The sequence below is a fragment of the Populus alba genome, chromosome 1 (genome assembly GCF_005239225.2).
Source record: "Populus alba chromosome 1, ASM523922v2, whole genome shotgun sequence".
In the NCBI taxonomy this organism is placed as follows: domain Eukaryota; kingdom Viridiplantae; phylum Streptophyta; class Magnoliopsida; order Malpighiales; family Salicaceae; genus Populus; species Populus alba.
Genome location: NC_133284.1, coordinates 4,318,495 through 4,341,039, shown reverse-complemented (window position 1 = coordinate 4,341,039; position 22,545 = coordinate 4,318,495). Strand labels below are relative to the sequence as shown.

General features: G+C 35.6%; 2 protein-coding genes across 2 annotated transcripts; both read left to right on the top strand.

Annotated features, from left to right (window-relative positions):
• Positions 1–9,271: 9,271 nt before the first annotated feature.
• On the top strand, positions 9,272–10,330 carry LOC118034046 (cinnamoyl-CoA reductase 1). The gene is made up of 4 exons (XM_035039200.2): positions 9,272–9,410; positions 9,512–9,666; positions 9,815–10,003; positions 10,280–10,330. Exons 1-4 carry the CDS (start codon positions 9,272–9,274, stop codon positions 10,328–10,330), a joined length of 534 nt encoding a protein of 177 aa, XP_034895091.1.
• Positions 10,331–13,462: 3,132 nt separating this feature from the next.
• On the top strand, positions 13,463–16,336 carry LOC118034056 (UPF0481 protein At3g47200-like). The gene is made up of 2 exons (XM_035039209.2): positions 13,463–13,580; positions 14,741–16,336. Exon 2 carries the CDS (start codon positions 14,750–14,752, stop codon positions 16,049–16,051), a length of 1,302 nt encoding a protein of 433 aa, XP_034895100.1. The 5' UTR covers positions 13,463–13,580; positions 14,741–14,749; the 3' UTR covers positions 16,052–16,336.
• Positions 16,337–22,545: the final 6,209 nt, after the last annotated feature.

Genomic DNA, 22,545 nt, shown 5'->3' with positions numbered 1-22,545 from the left:
TCCTCCACGCCAGGTAAATTTTCTTCTTCTCCTTCGTTTGCAGGCGTTGCCTCCTGCATGCAGAGTTATGCATGCAGGAGGCGGGGGGGAAGAAAATTAACTCTTCCCCCCCTGCTGGGCTGTTGACGCTGGGTCAGCCCCTGCACGTCTGGGTCGGTCCTGACCTAGACTGAAGAAGAATATTCGGTTGGGCCGAGTTCGGCCCAACCTTTCCTTGTTGGGCTGAGTCCGGCCCGTTTATTTGGGCCGGCCCAGCCCGAATTGTTTTTATATTATATATTATATAATATGTTATAATATATGTGTGTATATATGTATATATATATATAAATATAATAATTAAAAAAATATATTTTGAAAATCTTAAAAAATATTGTTGATTTTTCTACATATTTTTTTTCAAAGTGGTTCAATGTTGGTTTGTATTTTTATACCGTAAAGATACAAAACCAGTGTTAAAAATACCCCGGTTTTCGTCAAAATATCAAAGATTTTCAGAATAAAAAATGTTTTTGCTTTCAAAAAAATTCTAAAAAGTCCCTAAAAATGTTGTTGATTTTTCTGCATATTTTTATCAAAGTGGATTAATATTGGGTTGAATTTTTATACCGTAAGGATACAAGCTCAGTATTAAAATACCTGATTTTCGTCAAAGCATAAAAAATAATATTTTACAAAAAAATTGTTTTTGTTTTAAAATACAGCCTAGTCTCTCCAATATATATATATAAATATTATAACATTATATTTTCTCACAATAAAGAAAATTTTCAAAACAATATATGTATTAGCATGCATTTTGGCTTTAATAACCAGTTTATTCAAGCCATGAGAACTAGGCCAATATTTCAAAAATTCAAAAAAATCTTTTTTGTTTTCTTTTAGTATTTGGGATTACGAATTTATATGTAAAACGTATTCCTAAGTATTATTAATAAAGTTTTAGTATAGACGTTAGAACGGTTAGGATTTTACCCGATAAGATAAAGCCTTTCTTACCGAGGAGGATTTTTTCTTGAACCATAGACAGATCAACAACTAGGAAACCACAATAACACCTTAGATTTTATCAGACAAATAAAACAATGCAGCTTACCTTAGGTAGGGCATATTTGGGGTGCTAATACCTTCCCTTTACGCAACCAGTCCCCGTACCCAATCTCTGAGACCAGTTAGGGTTCTTAGTGACCAAAATACTAGGTGGCGACTCCCATTCCATTTTCTACCAATAAAAGACAATATTGTTTTTGTATCCCTATAAATATATATAGATTTACATGGTAGATTAAGAAAATGGAAACAAACACTATATAGTTTTTCGCCGCGACGCCACACACATGTGACAGAATGGCGACTCCACTGGGGACCTTGTAGACTAAGCTTTGTTTTTGTCTGATTTGTTTGTGTTTTCGTGTGTTTATTGTTAATATGCCTTTCCGTTTATTTACATATTGGTTTTTTATTTTACGCGTATTATTTATGCATTGTATAAAATTGTCTCATGCATCACTTGCTTTTATTTTTGAGAAGCACACACAAGCCTTAAGTTAAGTGGGGAATTAGCGATTTACCCTAAGACTATCGGTCAGGGTTTAAATGCGTGAAACACCCAACTCATATCCAAGTGCCTGCTTGGTAATGGCGGACATACGTGTCTTAGTTATTCCTTACAACGCCCCCATACTGTCTTTACGAAGAACGTCACTAGGCAGATATGAGAACCTTCAAGACTAGATAGAAAAAACTACCCACTCTCACTTGATAAATAGAGCTTGTCCTTAGGTTATGTATCTTTGTTTGCAATGTTATACTCATCACACATCACTTGTGCATCACATTTTCATCACGCATTTTGTTATCATATGCATTACAGATCGTGAAACATAGGTCCCACACCTAGAGTCCATCAAACCCGTTTAAGATCAAGAATGGAGAATGAAGAGAGGGCCATCCTAGAATCCCGCTACCAAAGTGAATTGGAAGCCGTAAGGAATGAAGTGTCTCGAATGACCAATCTACTTGAGCAACTTTTAAGAGCCAAGAACGGGGAGGGAACATCTACCCAACCACCTATAGGAGCACCGTCAGTTCATGTCCCGGGGGTATCTCAGAACTTGGGAGCAGATTCAGTAACGGGGCAGCACTTTGCGCCTGCCATTCCCATTCAGCCCCCTCAAGCTCACATTACTGTAGATGGGCCTTCCGATAATAGGTCCACTGGATTTATGAACGATGACAAGATATCAGCCTTGGAAGAAAGGTTAAGAGCAGTCGAGGGAAATGACTGGTTTGACCCCATGCGAGCGTCTGAAATATGCTTGGTACCAAACATCACGGTACCAAAAGATTTTAGGATACCGGAGTTTATAAGGTACACTGGGTTGGAATGCCCAAACACTCACCTTCGATCTTATTGCAATAAGATGGCTGAGGTGATTCATGACGATAAGTTACTGATCTACGTTTTCCAAGACAGTCTATCGGGGTCGGCGCTAAGTTGGTACATGAGGCTGGATAATGCCAAGATCAAGAAATGGAAGGATATAGTTGAGGCTTTCCTTAAGCAATACAAGTTCAATTTGGAAATTGCTCCAGATCGAACGAGCCTTATGTCAATGGAAAAGAGAAGCCAAGAACCAGTAAGGGCTTATGCGCAAAGATGGAGGGACGAGGCCACGCATGTGCAACCCCCTTTGATAGAAACGGAGATGGTGACTTTGTTCACCAATACATTCAAGGCACCCTACTATGAGCATTTAATGGGTAGCTCATCTCAACATTTCTATGATGCTGTACGCATAGCGGAAAGAATAGAGCAAGGGATTAAAGCTGGACGCATAATTGAGCCATTGGAGACAAAGGGTTTTATCGGAAGAAAAATGAAAGGTCCCGTTAACAACTTCGAAGGTGGGTCCAATGACAAGATAACGGATTCATATAACCCACAAATACCTACCTCTCATGTGGCCCACATAAACTTTAACAAACCTTTTTCCCTTAATCGAGCAAATGACCAGTCAAACACCCAAAACACCCACCAAAGACCAAACACAAGATACATTTCAGAACAACTACCGCCATTACCCATGCCTCTGAAGGACATATATGCCAAACTACTGAGCATTGGACAAATAGCTCCTATCCCTACATTACCACTACAGCCACCATTCCCCATCTGGTATAAGCCCGAGTTGACTTGCGAGTACCATGCTGGTATTCCCGGGCATTGTCTTGAAACGTGCTATGGTTTCAAGAACAAGTTGTTGAAGCTCATCAAGATAGGATGGGTGTCATTTGAAGACACACCCAATATCAGTTCAAATCCATTGCCTGGTCATGAAAAAAGTGATAGGGGATAAAGGGTTGGAAAACCTTGGTCAAGAATCGTCAATAATGAAGAAGGCGAGATCGAAGGAGAAGACAAGGAAACGCAAGTGGGGAAGGAAGATGAAGCATTGCCTCGGTTGACTTTCCACACACTAGAAGAAGTTTCAGAACGGGTTGACCCAAGAACTTCTCGTAGTTTTTAAAATGTAAAACAACTTTATTTGCCTTAGCATGTTTTTGTCATTGCTTTTGTCATTGCTTTTATTTTCTCTAGTGGGCAATCAGAGCTCATGATGTCAGCCAGATTTTGTGTTTGTTTTTTAGCTTACCTTTTTTTTAAATAAACGATGAGTTTATGCATTTTTTGAACAAGTTTGAGTGGTTACAAATAAAGTATCATAAAATGGTTTAATATGAAATTTAAGAAAAGCTAACCCTAAAATACAACCCTATCATTGATAGCATAATAAATTGCATGGATAAATGATTAAGTGGTCACTTTATAATCATCTGTAATTGTCTTTTAAATAATAGAATTTATCAACCATAACAATGTGCATTTTGAAAAAAAAAATCATTATCTCTTCACTCACTAAAAAGTTTATCACTGGCTGAATGAATTACTTCTCTATATAAAAGCCCAGACTAATATCGCACCCCTACACTGGGGGCAAGACGAGATGTTTTATGAAAAGTTTTAAGTGTTTAAAATTGGATGGAAGCTTATAGATTTGAAAACCAAGCTAAAGCATTTGACAAAAGCATGACAAAGAGGCAAATACAAGTCATACATTTTGAGAAAAGGACTACTTGAAGAAAGTCAAAGACTTCTTCTCCAAGAATATGATAGGCAACACGAGAGATGAATCCAACATACAACTTCAAAAGCAAAGTTCATGTTAAGAGGGAGTCTCATGAACTAGAAGAAGAGGATGGGGCCTATGTTTCAAAACCAGGTACGAATGCATGCATTGCATCTAATCATAAATCATTGCATGTATGTTTTTTTTGGATCGTTACAGGAGGAGATCTTAGCGCATTCCAACAAGATTATGGACGAAGAAAGAATCATTGAGTTGATTCTAGAACAACAAGAAGAGAAGATAATGGTTTTCAAACCATGCCAGCAGGAAGAACGACATCGATAGCATTCGGTAAAAAGGAATCGCCAAATGGGATTCCAAGTTGTTGAGATCGCCAGAAGGGATCTCGTATTTCGATGGAGGTCGCCAGAAAGGACCTTAAATTTCAGCTTTTGTATAAAAGGAATCGTCAGATGGGATTCCAAGTTGTTTGGCTAAAGGAGATCGCTAGAAGGGATCTTGTATTTCGATGAAGGTCGCCAGAAGGAACTTCATGTTTTAGCTTTGGTAAAAGGAATTGCCCGATGGGATTCCAAGTTATTTGAGATCGCCAGAAGGGATCTCGTACTTCGACATTCATCAAGGAAGGTCGCTAGAAGGGACCTCATATTGAAACTATTTCTTAGAAAAGCATGGAGTTTACTAAGAATTCTTCCCCTTGGGTAGGTCACCCATACAATGAGACCATTATTTTTCTTGGGTAGGTCACCCATACAATGAGATCATTATCTTGGGTAGGTCACCCATACAATGAGACCATTATCTTGGGTAGGTCACTCATACAATGAGACCATTATTTTTCTTGGGTAGGTCACCCATACAATGAGACCATTATTTTTCTGGGTAGGTCACCCATACAATGAGACCATTCTTCATCTTTTTTTACCTGGGTAGGTCACCCATAATAATGAGGCCATTCTTCCCCTCGGGTAGGTCACCCATAATAATGAGACCACTCTTTCCCTTTTCCATTCGGGCAGGTCACCCATCATAATGAGACCACACACGCGTTTTTGTATTTGGTTATGGGTAAAAGAATCGCCAGATGGGATTTCAGGTTGACCGAGCTACACACAAGTTTTTTGGTTCTGGTTAGAGGGGATTGCCTAATGGAATCTCAGTCTAGCCCAACCATACACAGGATTTTGGTTCTGGTTAGAGGGGATTGCCGAAAGGAATCTCAGTCTAGCCCAACCCTACACATTCCTTGGTTATGGTTAAAGAGGGTCGACGAAGGGATCTCAGTTTAACCTAATTGGAAAGGATTTTGGTTCTGGTTAGAGGGGATTGCCGAAAAGAATCTCAGTCTAGCCCAACCCTACACATTCCTTGGTTATGGTTAAAGGGGATCGACGAAGGGATCTCAGTTTAACCTAATTGGAAAGGATTTTGGTTCTGGTTAGAGGGGATTACCGAAAGGAATCTCAATCTAGCCCAACCCTACACATTCCTTGGTTATGGTTAAAGGGGATCGACGAAGGGATCTCAATTTAACCTAATTGGAAAGGATTTTGATTTTGGTTAGAGGAGATTGCCAAAAGGAATCTCAGTCTAGCCCAACCCTACACATTCCTTGGTTATGGTTAAAGGGGATCGACGAAGGGATCTCAGTTTAACCTAATTGGAAAGGATTTTGGTTCTGGTTAGAGGGGATTGCCGAAAGGAATCTCAGTCTAGCCCAACCCTACACATTCCTTGGTTATGGTTAAAGGGGATCGGCGAAGGGATCTCAGTTTAACCTAATTGGAAAGGACCTTGGTTATGGTTAAAGGGGATCAGCGAAGGGATCTCAGTTTAACCTAATTGGAAAGGACCTTGGTTATGGTTAAAGGGGATCGGCGAAGGGATCTCAGTTTAACCTAATTAGAAAGGATTTTGATTCTCGTTGAAGGGGATCGGTGAAAGGATCTCAGTTCAGTCTAACCACACAAACCTTGGTTATGGTTAAAGGGGATCGGCGAAGGGATCTCAGTTTAACCTAATTGGAAAGGATTTTGATTCTGGTTGAAGGGGATCGCTAGAAGGGAGCACCAGATGACTAAATTTTGATCATAGTTTTTGGGGCTGAGGGGGATTGTTGTAAAAAAAACAAGTTCCAGATCAATCAAGCTTCAACCAGATTAATTTCGGGAGTTCTGTTTTGAGTTTATCTTTATAAAACTTACTACGCAAAACCCTTGCTCCGTAAGCATTATAAAGAGGGGGCATTTGTTGTAACCTATTTTTGGGTCCCCAAATCAATGAAATAAAATAAATAGCCAAAGGAGGTTAGAAAAATAACAGGAGGCAGAAGCGCTCAACAAATGGTCAGAAAAATCGGTCAAGGAGGTTAAAAATACAAAGATGGATTTTTTTTCATAAAGCCTTAAGAATTTGATTAATATGTGGTTTGTTGACTTTAATTGCGATATTTAACTGTGATGTGTGTGTATTTTGCAAAGAAAATATAAAAAATATTTTTTGTGTGTTGCATACGGCCAATACCCTAACATGTTTTGAACGTTCTTTTTATATATAAAAATATTTGAAGTTTTTTGAAAATGTGTTTTTGAAAACATGTAGAACATGTTTCTATATATATTCTGGGATTTAATAGTTGATTTCTTAAAGCCTTAAGAATTTGATTAATATGTGGTTTGTTGACTTTAATTGCGATATTTAACTGTGACGTGTGTGTATTTTGCAAAGAAAATATAAAAAATGTTTTTTGTGTGTTGCATACGACCAATACCCTAACATGTTTTGAACGTTCTTTTTATATATAAAAAATATTGGAAGTTTTTTGAAAATGTGTTTTCGCATGGATTTCTTAAACACAAATTATTTTCTTGAATTTCAAGATAGACATTATTATCACTCGTAAATTGGCTAACAAAAATCAAATTCTTATTAATCTGAGGTACATGAAGTAACTTATTTAAAATAAAAGAATTTGTTGGGGTTGAAAGAGTGGCGAAACCAATATTCTTTTATAGGTAAACCTGCCATATCGTCAACATGAATCTAGTTGTTGCCTAGATAAGGTTCTGATCGCACATACAAGTTACTGAAGTTGTTGGTGAGGTGGTTTGTTGAACCAATATCCATATACCAGTTGGTATCATGTTGTGATGAGGGAGATGTCATATAAGCCGCCATATAAGAAGGAGTGCCTAGGCAGGCATGATCGAATGTGCAATAACATTGAATGGCGGTGTGGCCAATTCTTCCACAGACTTGGCATTGTGGTTTTAGGTTGGAGGAGTAGTTTGGAGGTGGGCCTCTTCCTCTATTTCCACATCCCCTTCCTATGTTGTTGGAACCATGGGACTGGTTCTGAGGAAAGCATTGCCGTTATATTTTCAATTGCGCGACCTGTACTCATTCCTTGGGGCCATGTTCACTGATCCAACAGAGGTGTCAATGTCAATTTGTTGCTGCTCTTGTCAAAACTCAAATGCAAGAAGATGGCTAAACATATCTTCTAAAGTCATTTTGTCAATTTGAGTGGAAATTGACATGACAATAACATCATAAGAAGTATCGAGACCATAAAAAAGGTAATTTGTAAATTCATGATTTTGAAGGGGTTGTCTGGCAATGATCTCATTTTTTGAAAGTAATGGGAAATTGACAAGTTAACTTTCTTGATGGAGGCAAACAATTGTCGAGTTTTTATGATGTGAATAGAGGAGTGAGACGCAAACATTCTCTTGAGGGCTACCCAAACTTCTCTTAAAGTTGTGAGGCCAACCATTTCTGCCTGGATATTCTCGAATAAATAGGAAACCAGTGCACTTAGAACAACCTAATATTGATCATACTAGGTAATGTAGTTGGGATTTGATATCTCAGTAAGAGCTGTCTAGGAGGTTGCCGATTTAGGATTAGGAATGGTGGGGCTAGGACTAGAGATGGTTCTATCAACGAACCCAAATAGGCGTTGACCACATAGGTAGGGGACGATTTGAGTTTTCCAAATAAGGTAATTATACTTGGTAAGTTTAATTGTGACAAGGCTATGGATGTTGACGGGAGTAACTGAGTTTAAAGGAGTTGAGGTCATATTGGTGGATCGAAAAACAGAGGTTATGTTAAGCTCTGATACCATGTCAAAGAACTATCTCAATCTAAAAGGTTAAGCTATTAAATGAGATCTCAATATATGATTTATATTATTCTATAACATGAATAATACAGTTGTATCATAAATCCAAAGGGTTTTTTTTATATATATATTTATCTAAAATAATCTAGTTTTCAAATATGCTTAGGTAATGGAGTGGATCCATAGATTAGCTCAATTAAACTCTTTGATAACTATACAAATGCTATCATATCATGCAAACATACTCATTAGAATAAAAAAAACATATAATAATTAAAAAAAATAAATGAAATTAAATACATTCATAACTTAGAAGACCATCACAAGCCCACAAACACTAAAAAAACGAATATAATCAAACATATTTACCAAGTGCATTTAAGTGAAGTACATTCTCCTTTTTGTTTTGTTCAAATTTGTAAAAAGATAAAACCCCACACACACACACATATATATAGTAGTTTATGGCTCATAAGAAAGAAATCAATGTGGAGCTAAGCGAAATGATAAAATTTGTCTGTGAGATTTGTTGGTGCAGGGGCAATGCCTCAAGGGTACAATGAATGAGTATTATTAAAAAATTATCTAATATCCTTTAAACATTAGGGTCTATTATAAATATATATTATGTAACCTTATTCAACGTAAAGTGAAAATAAAAACTCCTCATTTCTGTGAATGTAGACAAAATGTCGATCTACATTGAATTTTACGTTCTTCTGTCATATTACAACATTCACCGACAACTGTTGTAGATATTTCATTACATAATATGGAAGTATTAACACCTCTTATATGAATCCCTCGTATTATCTTATTTTATAAATTAGAAAATTCTTCGGAATCAAAATGAATTCCCTTGCATCTTCAGACTTTGGTCTTTTATAAAACAAATATAAATCAAGAGAAAAGGAACACACCTCCCTCTCTCTGTCTCTCTTCCTTCGTTCTACCACCAAACACGTACACATAATAATAAATATATCAAGACAACATGCCTTACGATACTTCATCACTTCCATGCCAAGGCCAAACTGTCTGTGTCACCGGGGCTGGTGGCTTCATTGCTTCATGGACTGTTAAACTTCTTCTAGAGAAAGGTTACTCTGTTAAAGGAACAGTGAGGAACCCAGGTTAGTTTATAATAATAAAGCCCTTGGTTTCTTTGACATTTCTTTTTCTGTTCTTAAGATTTTGTTAATTTAAAGCTTTGTGTTTGAGTTGCTATAAACAGCTGATCCCAAGAATTCCCATTTGAGGGAGCTTGAAGGAGCTCAAGAAAGATTAATTTCATGCAAGGCTGATCTCCTTGATTATGAGTCTCTTAAAGAGGCTATTCAAGGATGTGATGGAGTTTTCCATTCTGCTTCTCCTGTCACAGACGATCCAGTATGTTTCCTTTTTTTTCTTTCTTTTCGGTACATTGGTAGTAAAAAATTTGTTTGGATGCTGAGAATTTTAAGAAAAGAACATAAAAACAACACTTGGACTTCAATTGGTACAGTGTACATATGATTTTGTGTTACAATACTTGAAGGAACAAATTATGGTGGAGCCAGCAGTGAATGGAACCAAGAATGTGATCATGGCAGCAGCTGAGGCCAAAGTCCGACGAGTGGTTTTCACGTCTTCAATTGGTACTGTGTACATGGACCCCAACAGGAGCCCTGATGTTGTCGTTGATGAATCTTGCTGGAGTGATCTTGAGTTCTGCAAGAGCATCAAGGTATTTAATTGATAACATGTGATAATGATTGATTAACATAATTAAATAGCTCCTAATTAGAGCACGGATCGGCTATTACTTGATGTTTAAATCAATATGATATAAAATATATGCTAATTAATCACATGTCATGATAATTGATTAACATAAATATTGTGCCGACGACATACACTTGGGATACACCAAGCATACAGAGGAGGTGTAAATAAGAATATATCTTTAAATCCTGATTGCCTATCCTTCACATCTTGATGTAAGTTCATCTTGGAATTGCAGAATTGGTATTGCTATGGAAAGACTGTGGCGGAAATATATTACAACGTATAAGTCATCCATAATTCAATGTTTATTATTATAAACTCTATTCAAACGTAAATTTAATATTTATTCTTCAAAAAATAGTATGGAAAATGGAACTTAACCGTATTTGTTTTCAGTCTTTTTATCATCAACACTATAATAAGAATAATAAAATAAATTTTCAACTTAATTTCAGTGATGCTTATAATTTGAAGACCTGAAATAACTCATGATTAATTTTCTGTTTTTTATAAGAAAATTAATTTAAGAACTTAAATTTATATAATATTTAATTTAATAGAGAGTGTTTATTACCTAAAAAAGCCTGTGATGGATTGATATGCAACTCTATAAAGAAGATGCATGAGCATCGTCAGAGGCGAGCTTTCTTTCTTGGTTTCAGTCAATCTCCAGCACAGTTTATTGATGCTTTAATTACCTCTCAGAGAAAAGATCTAAAGTTTATCGCTGGGATGCTGGCCGCAATGCAGAAAAAGAGCAGCGATCTGGTTTCTATAATTAGCCATGGCAAGCATTTTTGTTTATTAAGTGAAGAATAGGGGGCAAAAGTCAAGTTTCATCTTAATTATGTCAGGTCATTTGGTTCCAGATTGACCGGTGATAACCCGGATTGTCAAGATTTCTAGATCGGGCCAAGTTTTATAATTATAGTAATTTTAAAAGTTAAAAGGCTATTTGTGAAATTTAATTTTGTTAAATTGAAGAGGAAAAAATAAAAATTACATAAAACAAGGTTCATTTTTCTGCGAAGTTGATTGGTTCTTGAGAAGGATCGAAAACGTATGTTTTTTCCATAAACTAATTAAGATATCGCATATATTTAACATCTTATTTGGCTTGTAATATTTCTTGGTTTCCACTGCCCAGCTACGTTGGGGATCTATAATCTATTGATGAATAAATCTTTTGTTTATTATTATTCTCCATTTGTTCCCTCATTTTTCTTTTTAATTAATCATCTAATTCCCTGAAACGTTTAATTTTATTGATTTTTTTTTTATTTATAGAAAGGATTGCCGTAGATGCAAGAACATTCAGTCATTCAGGCATCACTACTGCTAGATAGCTCTGGGATGAAACTGTCATATGGTTCTTTACAACTAAAAATTTATATAATTATTAATTTAAAATCTATAAAATTAATCAAGATACATGTAAATTGACTTAAATATTTATATTAATAAAAAAATATAATATCTCTTATATTACCTACAGAAAAAAAGTAGGATCGCTGACTCTTTCTTTGTGGAAGAAAGAATCGAAGCCCAGCCACACCACACACAAGTGGCCAGTGGCAACTACCATGTAATTTACACCTTTTTATACCTTGAAGCGATGAGTGAGTGGTTGCCAAGATCCCTTGGACTTCGTCCAAACTAGGTAATGCAGGTTTGAATAGTTCGAATTTTAGCAGATACGACTTGGATTATTGGCAACTTTGTGCTGCAAGTCGTATTAATTTATTTAATATAAAAAAATATTTAATTTTGCTAACATGTTTTGTAATAATTTTTTTTGATAATAAGTTCAAAATACAATGCATATCAGATAATATTCTTTTTTTTCGATATTGATATAGTGACACGTTTGATATGATATTTATTTTAATATTGAAATAATAATATATTAAATAAATTTGTGTTAATTCAAAATTTATAATAATTATATAAATAAATATGAGCTTCAATTAAAAGAATTACAAAAACACTCACAACAAACACTTTTGTTTTGCTATGATCGACAAATTCTTTCACCCATTTCTCCCTATCCCCCTTCCTTATGTAAGTTTCTTCATATAAGTTCATTGGAGTGTGTTTGCTTCTGAGCTGTTTTTTTCAAATAAATAGTATATAAAAATTCTCATAAATAAAGATTAAATAAAAAATTTAAAAAATATTTAAATATACCCAGGCACCTTGCATGGTTAACAAAAAAAAGTGCGTTCTTGGTATGCTTGCTCATAGAACAATGAGTTTTATAAGGAACATATGGTTCTCCGTGTGAAAAATAACAAAAATATTTCTCAATAAATATTGTTTTAAGTATATACATCATCATAATATTTTTATGCTGAAAATTTTTTATTACACTTTGTACATAAATATTTAATTTCATCCCCACTAATATTCTTCAGATTAGAAAGTATAAAATTAATAAAACCATTAATCCTTTTAAGATAATTTTTATTATACAAACCTTCAAAGAGTCTTGATATATTAAAAAACAATCATCCATTATTTGTAAAGCTTATAAAGAATATTGATAACAAAATTTATTAATAATATAACTATCAACTCAAAATTCAAATAATTATATAATTATTCTAAATGAATTCTCAATTCAATAACTAATTATCATTTCTATATAAATTCAATCTTGTGTCAAAATGTGAACTAAACAATAAAAATTAATAAATAATCGGTAGCCAACTAAATGTTTATCGTTTGTTCAATTCAAATTTATTTAACCTAATTAAACTTTTAATTATTATCAATTCAAAAAATAATTCTTAAATTTCCAACTTAAGTACCAATTAAATAAACCATCATTTCTTCAATTAGAACTCATCTAAGTTACAAAATCAAACTTAATTTCATCAAATGAAAAATGAAATCAATTTCCTTCAAATACCAAACAAACCTTAGCATACAAATCATATATTAATATTACAAGATTCTTTATAAAAAAGTTGTAAGAACACTTAAATATATAATAAAACCTAAAATAGTATAAATTAAAAAATATAATAAATTAACCTAAAACATAAATGAATAAAAAAAGAAAAAGGTTTATTTACTTGATGGAGTGAAAATTCATAATAAATTATTAATCCTGGGATTTATCCATGTAAATCCAAAACGTCGTAATTTTAGTGTTTTTCAAAAAAACACTGAAATTAATGTGGAATACTGAACTAGTAATACACAGGTCAAAATCACATACCGCTTCTACGCCGAGGCTAATGGTCCCCCAACTTGGCTTTTATAAAATTGATGTTACGCGGGAAAAGCTGTCCAGCCATGCAGAGAACGAGGACGAAGACGTGATAACTTGACCAGTCCAAGTCCTCTTTGCGAGTTGGGGCGTCTAGAAACAGGAAGTTCCAAAATATAACTCTGAATTTGGGATCAATCGATTTATAGTCACAAAGAGTATCTCTCTCTCTCACTCTCTCTCTCTCTCTCTCTCAGCTCTAGACCAGAGGATCCGTCCATTACAGCTAGCAGCAAAGGTCGAGCCTGCTAGTTTCAAAAGGGTAAGCGATAGTTTTTGACAGTATCAGTTGATTGTTGATCCATTAATTATTAACCATTGCAATATGCAGGCACTCCATTGATTTGTTGTGAATATTTAACTTATTTAATTGGTTTGTTTTTCCATGTCTTAATTCATGATCTGAAAAGACTCAAAAACCCTTTACCATGCAGGAGCCAAAGCTTTGCAGATTGAGTTTATGATTTGAAATTATATACATATGCTTCTTTCAAACTTACGAGACAAATATATATATGCTTCTTTTTGTTTGTTAAAAATAAATCTATCGTTCTTTTTTTTCTATATTATTGTCTTTGTTATTGTTATTGAAACTCAACACTCTACTTCCTTTTTTTTTTTTTTCAAAAACAAAATCATATTATTAAACTAAACGTCCTTGAGATTCAAAACATGTGTATAATATTTAAATTGCCGATCTTTTAGAAGCTCTAGCGTCATTTTAGAAGTTTTTTATTTTTTATTTTTGAATGAATAGGTATTTCTTAAACCACATAATTTTTTATATACTATTTGGAAAATAAAACGTTTTCAATTTAAATATGTGTTTTTTAATTATGAGTTATTTTCAACTAACAAATGTTTGGTTTTTAATAAATATGAGTTATTTTCATTTATTTTTTTATAAGACATAATTTTATTAATGATCTTAATTTATTGAATATGATTTTCTATAACTTTTACACAAAAGTATTATATATTTTCAGCCAAAATATGTGTTTTTTAAAAAAACAAAAAACTCTGTTTGTGGTTTCTCAACAAACATGTGTTTAATTTTTACTAGTTATAAATTGTTTTTATTTATTTTTTAAAAAATAAAAACATATTCTGATTAATGATGAACTCAATTTAATGAACAAGGTCTTCTATAAATTCTGCACACAAAAAAAAGAATCATTTTCATCCAAAATACTTGTTATTATGAAACAACTCTTTTATGTTTCTTCAACAATCACGTGTTTGATTTTTAATAAATAGAAATTGGCTTTAATAAATACAAATTTACTCATAACTATATTTTAAACACTTTTTTTAGTCATTCTAAACGAGACGACTTTTAATTTGTCCTCAACATCAACATTTTTTTAATGCTCGATCTCCTGTGCTTCAAATAAATTTGACATTTTATATCCTTTGATTCAGGAGGAAGAGATGAGTCCTGGTCCGGACCGTGTATCCCGTCATATCCAGATGTCGCTTCAAAACTTGCCAACTAATCAGTCAGCTTGCAGTATTTTTAAGGTCCCCCGTGGCCAACGCTTTGTGAACGAAAGGGCATATGAACCGGATATCCTCTCTATTGGTCCTTATCACCGTGGAAAAGATCACTTGAAGATGATGGAAGAATATAAAAAAATCTATCTACAAAAGTTTCTTCAACGCAGGCGGGAAAATAGCTTGACAAGTTATGTTGCGGCCATGAGAGGTTTGGAAGCACAAGCTCGTCGATACTATGACCAGCCCGTAATCCTTGACAAGGATGCATTTGTTCAAATGTTGCTTCTTGATGGTTGCTTTATTGTTGAGCTCATTTGCAAGGTTGCCACGTCCGGGCTTCAACAGGGAGATCAAAATGATCCCGTTATTGGAAATGTATTGATTTTCTCTACAGTATCATATGATATTCTGTTACTAGAAAATCAACTTCCATTTTGTGTTCTTTTGAAGTTGTCTTCCATGGCGATGCCGAACGAAAACGTCCCTTTCATTGATAAGGCATCAGTTTTCTTCAAATGGATGTATCCAAGCTCGGAGCTCGAGAGAAGCAATACAATTTCTTCCCATGAATGCAAGCATCTTCTGGACTTGTTATATCATAATTGGCTGCTGCCTTCACCTTCTGAGCGGCACAGTGGGATTGAAGCAAAGAACACGAAATTCATACGCAGTGCCAAAGAGCTGAAAGAAGTTGGCATAAAGTTTGGAAAACAAGAAGAATCGTTTGGGTTGTTCCTAGGTGTGCGTTTTGAAAAAGACATGATAAAAATCCCACGTTTGAAAATTGAGGATACAACAGAGTCTCTATTCCGAAATCTTATTGCCTATGAACAATGCTCACAGCGTCAACATCTGTACGTCACTGATTATATAACATTGATGGATTGTCTGATCAACACTCCAGAGGATGTGCGGATACTTCGACACCGCGGAATTATTGAAAATGGATTGGGTGATGATGAAATGGTTTGCACCTTATTCAACAAATTAGGCATAAATGTCATGATGTCCGATCGTGGTCTCTTTTATTATGCTCAATTATTCGAAGATGTGGAGAAGCACTGCACTCAGCGGCGCAATGTGTGGTTGGCGAAACTGTGGCATAATCATTTCAACAGTCCATGGTCACTGATTTCCTTTTTAGCTGCTCTCACATTGCTTCTGCTCACCCTGCTGCAAACTGTATTCACAGTTATGTCTTATTTCAAACCGGACCCGAAAACAGGGGTCAAATAGGATGATCGTGAAACAGATTCATTACACAGTTCTGTCTTCTTTCAAATAAACAATCTTTTCCATGTTAGAAAATCTCCAATATTTGTCGAGTTAAAGTTGAAGTTATATTTTCTGTTTTGAATAATCCCTATTGAACAGGGAAGTCGTTTGTTATTTGACTCTTTCTTCTGTTGATTATAACGTCTAAATTAGCTTAGACGTGGGCTGCATATTTGCTTAATATTAGGACTGTAAAGGCTATTTAATAGCCAAAGCTTGTTTCATTGAATAAACCAGTCATTCCCAGATCAAGTGAGTTAATTATTACTTGAAGTCTTTAATTCACAACAATCTAGTATCAGAGCTCCCACTGGGACTGAGAGAGAAAAGGTAGCAGACTTTGAGTGACTTGTAAACAAAGAGAGAAACATGACGAGTGAAGAGAAAGGGATTTTCGTGCAACCTTCAATTCCCCATTTCGATGGTCATTATGATCATTGGAGCATGCTGATGGAGAGTCTTTTGAGATCCAAAGAGTATTGGAGCTTCGTGGAGACTAGTTATGCAGAACCAGAAGATGGAGTAACCGTGACAGAGGCTTAACAAAAGAGGCTCGACGAGTTGAAGTTAAAGGACTTGAAAGTAAAGAACTATTTATTCCAGGCTATTGATCGAACCATTTGGAAACCATCTTCAGAAGGACACTGCAAAGCAGATTTAGGACTCAATAAAGAAGAAGTACAAAGGAAATGCAAGAGTGAAGCGGTCAATTCTTCAAGCTCTTCGCAAAAAGGTTGAAACCTTAGACATGAAGTCAGGTGAGAAAGTTTCGGTCTACTTCTCAAGAGTGATGTCTGTGGCTAATAAAATGAGGGTGCATGGTGAACGAATGGTAGATGTTACCATTATAGAGAAAATACTTCGATCCTTAACAGACAAATTTAATTACATTGTTTGTTCTATTAAGGAGTCGAAGGATATTGATAGTTTATCCATTGATGAGTTGCAAAGCTCTCTAATTGTTCACGGGCAGAAGTTTCATAAGCATGATAGAGAAGAACAAGCCTTGAAAGTAACTCATGAGGAGAGATCAAGAGGACGAGGTCCTGGTCAAGGATCATTCAGAGGAAGAAGCTAGCAGAGGTAGAGGGCGTCAGTTCTTTGACAAGTCTGTTGTTGAATGTTACAAATGTCACAAGCTCGGACACTTTCAATGTGAGTGTCCTAGCTGGGACAAAGAAGCTAATTATGTTGAGATTGATGAGAAAGTAGAAATGTTGTTAATGTCAATTGTGGAGGAAAATGAAGTAGGAAGAGAAGACGTGTGGTTTCTGGATTCAGGGTGCAACAATCACATGTGTGGAGATAAAATCTTATTCAACAATCTTAATGAAAGTTTCAGGCAAATGGTGAAACTAGGAAATAACATGAAAATGTCAGTGATGGGAAAAGGAAATGTGAGGCTGCAAGTAAGTGAATTTGTACATGTGATTACCGAAGTGTTCTATGTGCCAGAATTAAGGAACAACTTGTTAAGTATTGGTCAGTTGCAAGAAAAAGGGTTAACTATCTTCTTTCAACATGGGAAGTGCTAGATTTACCATCCAGAAAAGAGGTTAATTGTTCAAACTGAGATGTTAGCAAATAAAATGTTTTTTCTGTTAGCTAAATCTCCACTAGTAAAGGCAACTTGTTTCCATACAACCTCTTAGGATTGGTCTTATTTGTGGCACTGTAGATATGGTCACCTGAGTTATAAAGGTCTCAGAACTCTTCAATTCCAGAAAATGGTACATGGACTACCACAATTCACTACTTCCACAATAGTATGTTCACACTGCATGGTTGGAAAGCAGCATTGAAATCCTATTCCAAAGAAGAGTAATTGAAGAGCATCACAACAGCTTCAATTGATTCATACAGACTTGTGTAGACCAATCATTCCTATATAAAAAAACAATAAAGGGTATTTAATATGTTTCATTGATGACTTTAGTTGAAAAATATGGGTTTATTTTTTGGATGAGAAGTCAGAAGCTTTCACCATTTTTAAATTCTTCAAGAGTCTTATTGAGAAAGAAATAAGAAGTTGCATCACAAGGCTGCATAAAGAATGGCATCAAGAGACAACTGACGGTTGCCTACACCCCACAACAAAACAGAGTGGCAGAAAGGAAGAACAAGACAATCATGAATATGGTGCGAAGTATGATTTCAGATAAGAAGATTCCAAAGAGTTTTTGGCCAGAAGCTGTAAATTGGACTGTACATGTCCTGAATCAAAGTCCTACTCTAGCTGTGAAAAACATGACTCCAGAAGAGGCTTGGAGTGGAATCAAACCTTCAGTTGAACACTTTCTGGTGTTTGGCTGTGTCACACATGTCTATGTACCAAATGTGAAGAGAACCAAATTGGAAGACAAGAGCTTCAGTTGCGTACTGCTTGGGGTCAATAAGGAATCCAAAGCCTATAGGCTTTATGATCCTATATCAAAAAGAATTATGGTGAGAATGGATGTCAAATTTGAAGAAGATAAGTGGTGGGATTGGGATAAAAGTTATGAAGAATTAATTACAGTTGATTTGGAATGTGGTGACAAGGACGAAGAACCTGCCATAAGTGACAGTGAAGGGGATAATGACGCAGAAGATGTGGAGATCGTTCCATCAAGTGCAGAAGAAGTGGAGATCATTCCATCAAGCAATGTGAATGATATCATTCCATCAAATAATATGAATGATATCAACTCATCTAGCTCAAATGAAGGAAGATCTAGAAGAATGCCAGTCTGGATGGATGATTACGATAGTGGAGACAATTTTTCTGAAGAAGATGCGGCTAATATGGTACTATTTGCATTTGTTGGTCCTATGTATTTTGACGAAGCAGTAAAGAGTGAGAGGTGGAAAGCAGTTATGGACTCTGAAATGAAAGCCATCGAGAAAAATAATACTTGGCTATTGATAGACTTGTTGGAAAGAAAAAGATCGGTGTTAAATGGATCTACAAAACAAAGCTAAAGGAAAATGGAGAGGTGGACAAGCACAAGGCTCGATTGGTAGTAAAAGGCTATGTGCAACAACAAGGAATTGATTACAATGAGGTGTTTGCACCGGTTGCAAGAATGGATATAATGAGGATGATTATAGCACTTACAGCACAAAAAGGATGGACAATCTATCAACTTCATGTAAAATCAGCTTTTCTGCATGGAGAATTAAGTGAAGAAGTGTATGTGGAGCAGCCTAAAGGTTATATATAGCACGATGATCCTCAAAAAGTCTACAAGCTAAAGAAAGCCTTATATGGACTTAAACAAGCTCCACAAGCTTGGTTTAGTCGTATTGAGCCTCCCTTCTATAATGAAGGCTTTGAAAGGTGCCATAGTGAACACATTTTGTTCACCAAGACAGGTAGAGAAGGTAAAATTCTAATTGTCAGCTTCTACGTGGATGATCTTATCCTTACTGGTAATGATGAATTGATGTTTCTTGAGTTTAAAAATTCAATGGTGTGTGAGTTTGATATGACAAATTTGGGGAAGATGAAATATTTCCTTGGAGTTGAGGTGTTACAAGGGCCAGATGGGATTCATATTAATCAAAGAAAGTATGCGTTGGAAGTATTGAAAAGATTTGGAATGGAAGATTGTAATTCAGTTTACAATCCTATTATTCTAGGTTTTAAGATTTTAAAGGATGAAAGAGGAGTTCAAGTGGATGAGACGTATTTCAAGTGAATGGGGAGCTTAATATATTTGACAACAACTAGGCCTGTTTGATGTTCACAATAAGCATTGTTAGTAGATACATGGGAAAGCCTACTGAATTACATTTGTAAGCTGTCAAAAGAGCTTTGAGGTAATTATGGGATCTTCTACAAGAAGGGAGGGAGTGAAAGTTTAGTTGGTTATGCTAATAGTGATTATGTAAATGACTTAGAATATCAAAAGAACACGTCGAGTTATGTATTTATGTTAGGTTCTGGAGCTGTTGCTTGGTCCTAAAAAAAGCAATAGATTGTTACTCTTCGACAATAAAGGCATAGTTTGTGGTTGCTGCCTCTTACACCACTTAAGCTATTTGGATGAAGAGAATTTTGGAGAAGTTGAGTCAATCACAGAGTCAGTGTACAACTATATTTTGTGATAATAGCTCCACAGTAAAGTTGTCAAGGAATCCTGTAATGCATAGGCACAACAAACACATTAATGTACGCTTCCATTTCCTGCGTGATCTCATTAAAGAAGGCACATTTGAGTTAATTTATTGTGGTACACAGGAGCAGCTGGCAGATGTAATGACCAAGGCACTCAAGCTTGATACTTTTCAGAAACTTCATGATTAGTTGAGAGTTTGCCTAGTACCAGAAGTAAACTGATTAGTCTAAGGGAAGGAAATGTCGAGTTAATAGGTGTTTCAGTTGAAGTTATATTTTCTGTTTTGAATAATCCCTGTTGAATAGGGAAGTCGTTTGTTATTTGACTCTTTCTTCTATTGATTATCACGTCTCAATTAGCTTAGACGTGGGCTACATGGTTGTTTAATATTACAACTGTAAATGTTATTTAATAGCCAAAGCTTGTTTCATTGAATAAACCAGTCATTACCAGATCAAGTGAGTTAATTATTACTTGAAGTTTTTAATTCACAACAATATCTTGCTAAGGAAATATCTGCATTTGATATGGACTGTCGCACCCCTAAAAAATATAACAAAAAATTTTGTTTTGTGACATTCGACTGGCGACTTTCGTTTTGTTTTGTTTTGCTGATTTGGTTTTTTGGAGTCGCCACCTAGTATTTTGGTCACTAGGAACCCTAACTGGTCTTTCAGAGATTCTAAGGCAAGGGACTGGTTGCGTAAAGGGAAGGTATTAGCACCCCTAGTACGCCCTACCTAAGGTAAGCTGCTTGATGTTTGGTTTGCTCTATAATTGCTATGGTGTTGGTATTTTCTAGGCTCATCAATTGATTTTGGATAGAAATCTAAGGAGATTCCATGTGCTTTGAAAGCTCATTTTTCCTTTAGTATTTCAAGCGTTTGCGACTCAAAAATCGTGGAATAAATTTTTTTGAAATGTCCTCGATTATAATCAAGGCTTCTTTCAAGAATGTGTGCGGATTTATTACTCCCAATAATATTTTGGATATTCATCCTTCTAAGGATTTCTTTATCCAAACATTAGCGGTGAATAATAAATAAATTCTCCCCAAAAATAAGATTTTTATAGTTTTTGGAATATTGGCCAATACCCTTTGGAGTTTTACAAACATGTTGTAAAATCCAGAAATGCAAGAAAATAATTTGTGTTTAAGAAATCTATGCGAAAACACACTTTCAAAGCTTCCAATATATGTTTTTTTACAAAAAGAACATTCAAAACATGTTAGAGTATTGGCCGTATGCAGCACGCAAGAAAACATTTTTTTTTTAAACAATATATTTTTTTTTTTGACGAAATCGGGTATTTTAATACTGAATTTGTATCTCCACAGCATAAAAAATACAAACTAATATTAAGTCATTTTAAAAAATATACGGAAAAAAAATCAACAATATTTTTAAGAAATTTTAGAAATTTTTTGAAAGCAAAAAAAAAAAATTATCTTTGAAAATTTTGGGTGTCTCGACGAAAATCGGATATTTTAAATACTGAATTTATACCTTCGCAGTATAAAAATACAAACCCCCTTATATATATATGAAAAGAAAACAACAACATTTTTTTAGAATTTTTTTTTTTTAAAAAATAAATATATATACACACATAATATAATATAATGATATAATATAATTATATATTAATTATTAAGGGGGGCTGGGCCGGCCCAACTAACTGGGTCGGGCTCAGCCCCACAAGTCATTGGGCCGGGATCGGCCCAAAAGTGACTGGGCCGATCTCGGCCCAAGAAAAGTATAAACTTGGTCTGGGCCGGACCCGGCCCAGACCGCCGGGTTGGGCCAGAACCCGTCTGGCCCATATACATGTTTCTGGGCCAGAACCCGTCTGGCCCAGAAGAGAAGACAGAACGGGGGAAATTATTTTCCCCCTCGTCCCCTGCATACAGAACGATTCTGCATGCAGGAGATGAAACTTACAGGTAAAAGAAAAATGCAGGGGAGAGAGCGTACCTGGCGCGACGGAGACGGTGGTTTGATGGCGGGGCTGCGGTGGCGTGGCTCGTGGACGGCGGCTCCGGGCGGCGTTGCTGCTGTTTCTAACAGTGGCGAAAAATTTCTTCCTCCTCCCCTTTTCCCTGTTTTTTCGTTGCTGGCGGGGCTGCGGTTTGCTTTCTGTTTTTGGTTTCGGTTTGTTTCTGTTCTCCTCTCTCTTTTGTGCGTTATTTCTCTTCTCCCTCTATCTTCGGGTCGTTCTCTCTCTTTCGGTCTCTCTCTATTTATAAGGAAAAAAAAGAAACCGGTGTGCCTTTTGCTAGTGCGCCTTCAATCACGCAACGGCTGGTCGGCCAGTGACCCGTTCGGTGGTCTTGTGGGGCTTCGGTGGGGGCGA

Coding starts and splice junctions, on each gene's coding strand:
- LOC118034046 (XM_035039200.2), top strand. CDS start 9,272: ATGCCTTACGATACTTCATCACTTCCATGCCAAGGCCAAACTGTCTGT. Junction 9,411..9,511: donor AGGAACAGTGAGGAACCCAG/GTTAGTTTATAA, acceptor TGCTATAAACAG/CTGATCCCAAGAATTCCCAT. Junction 10,004..10,279: donor AGTTCTGCAAGAGCATCAAG/GTATTTAATTGA, acceptor TTGGAATTGCAG/AATTGGTATTGCTATGGAAA.
- LOC118034056 (XM_035039209.2), top strand. CDS start 14,750: ATGAGTCCTGGTCCGGACCGTGTATCCCGTCATATCCAGATGTCGCTT.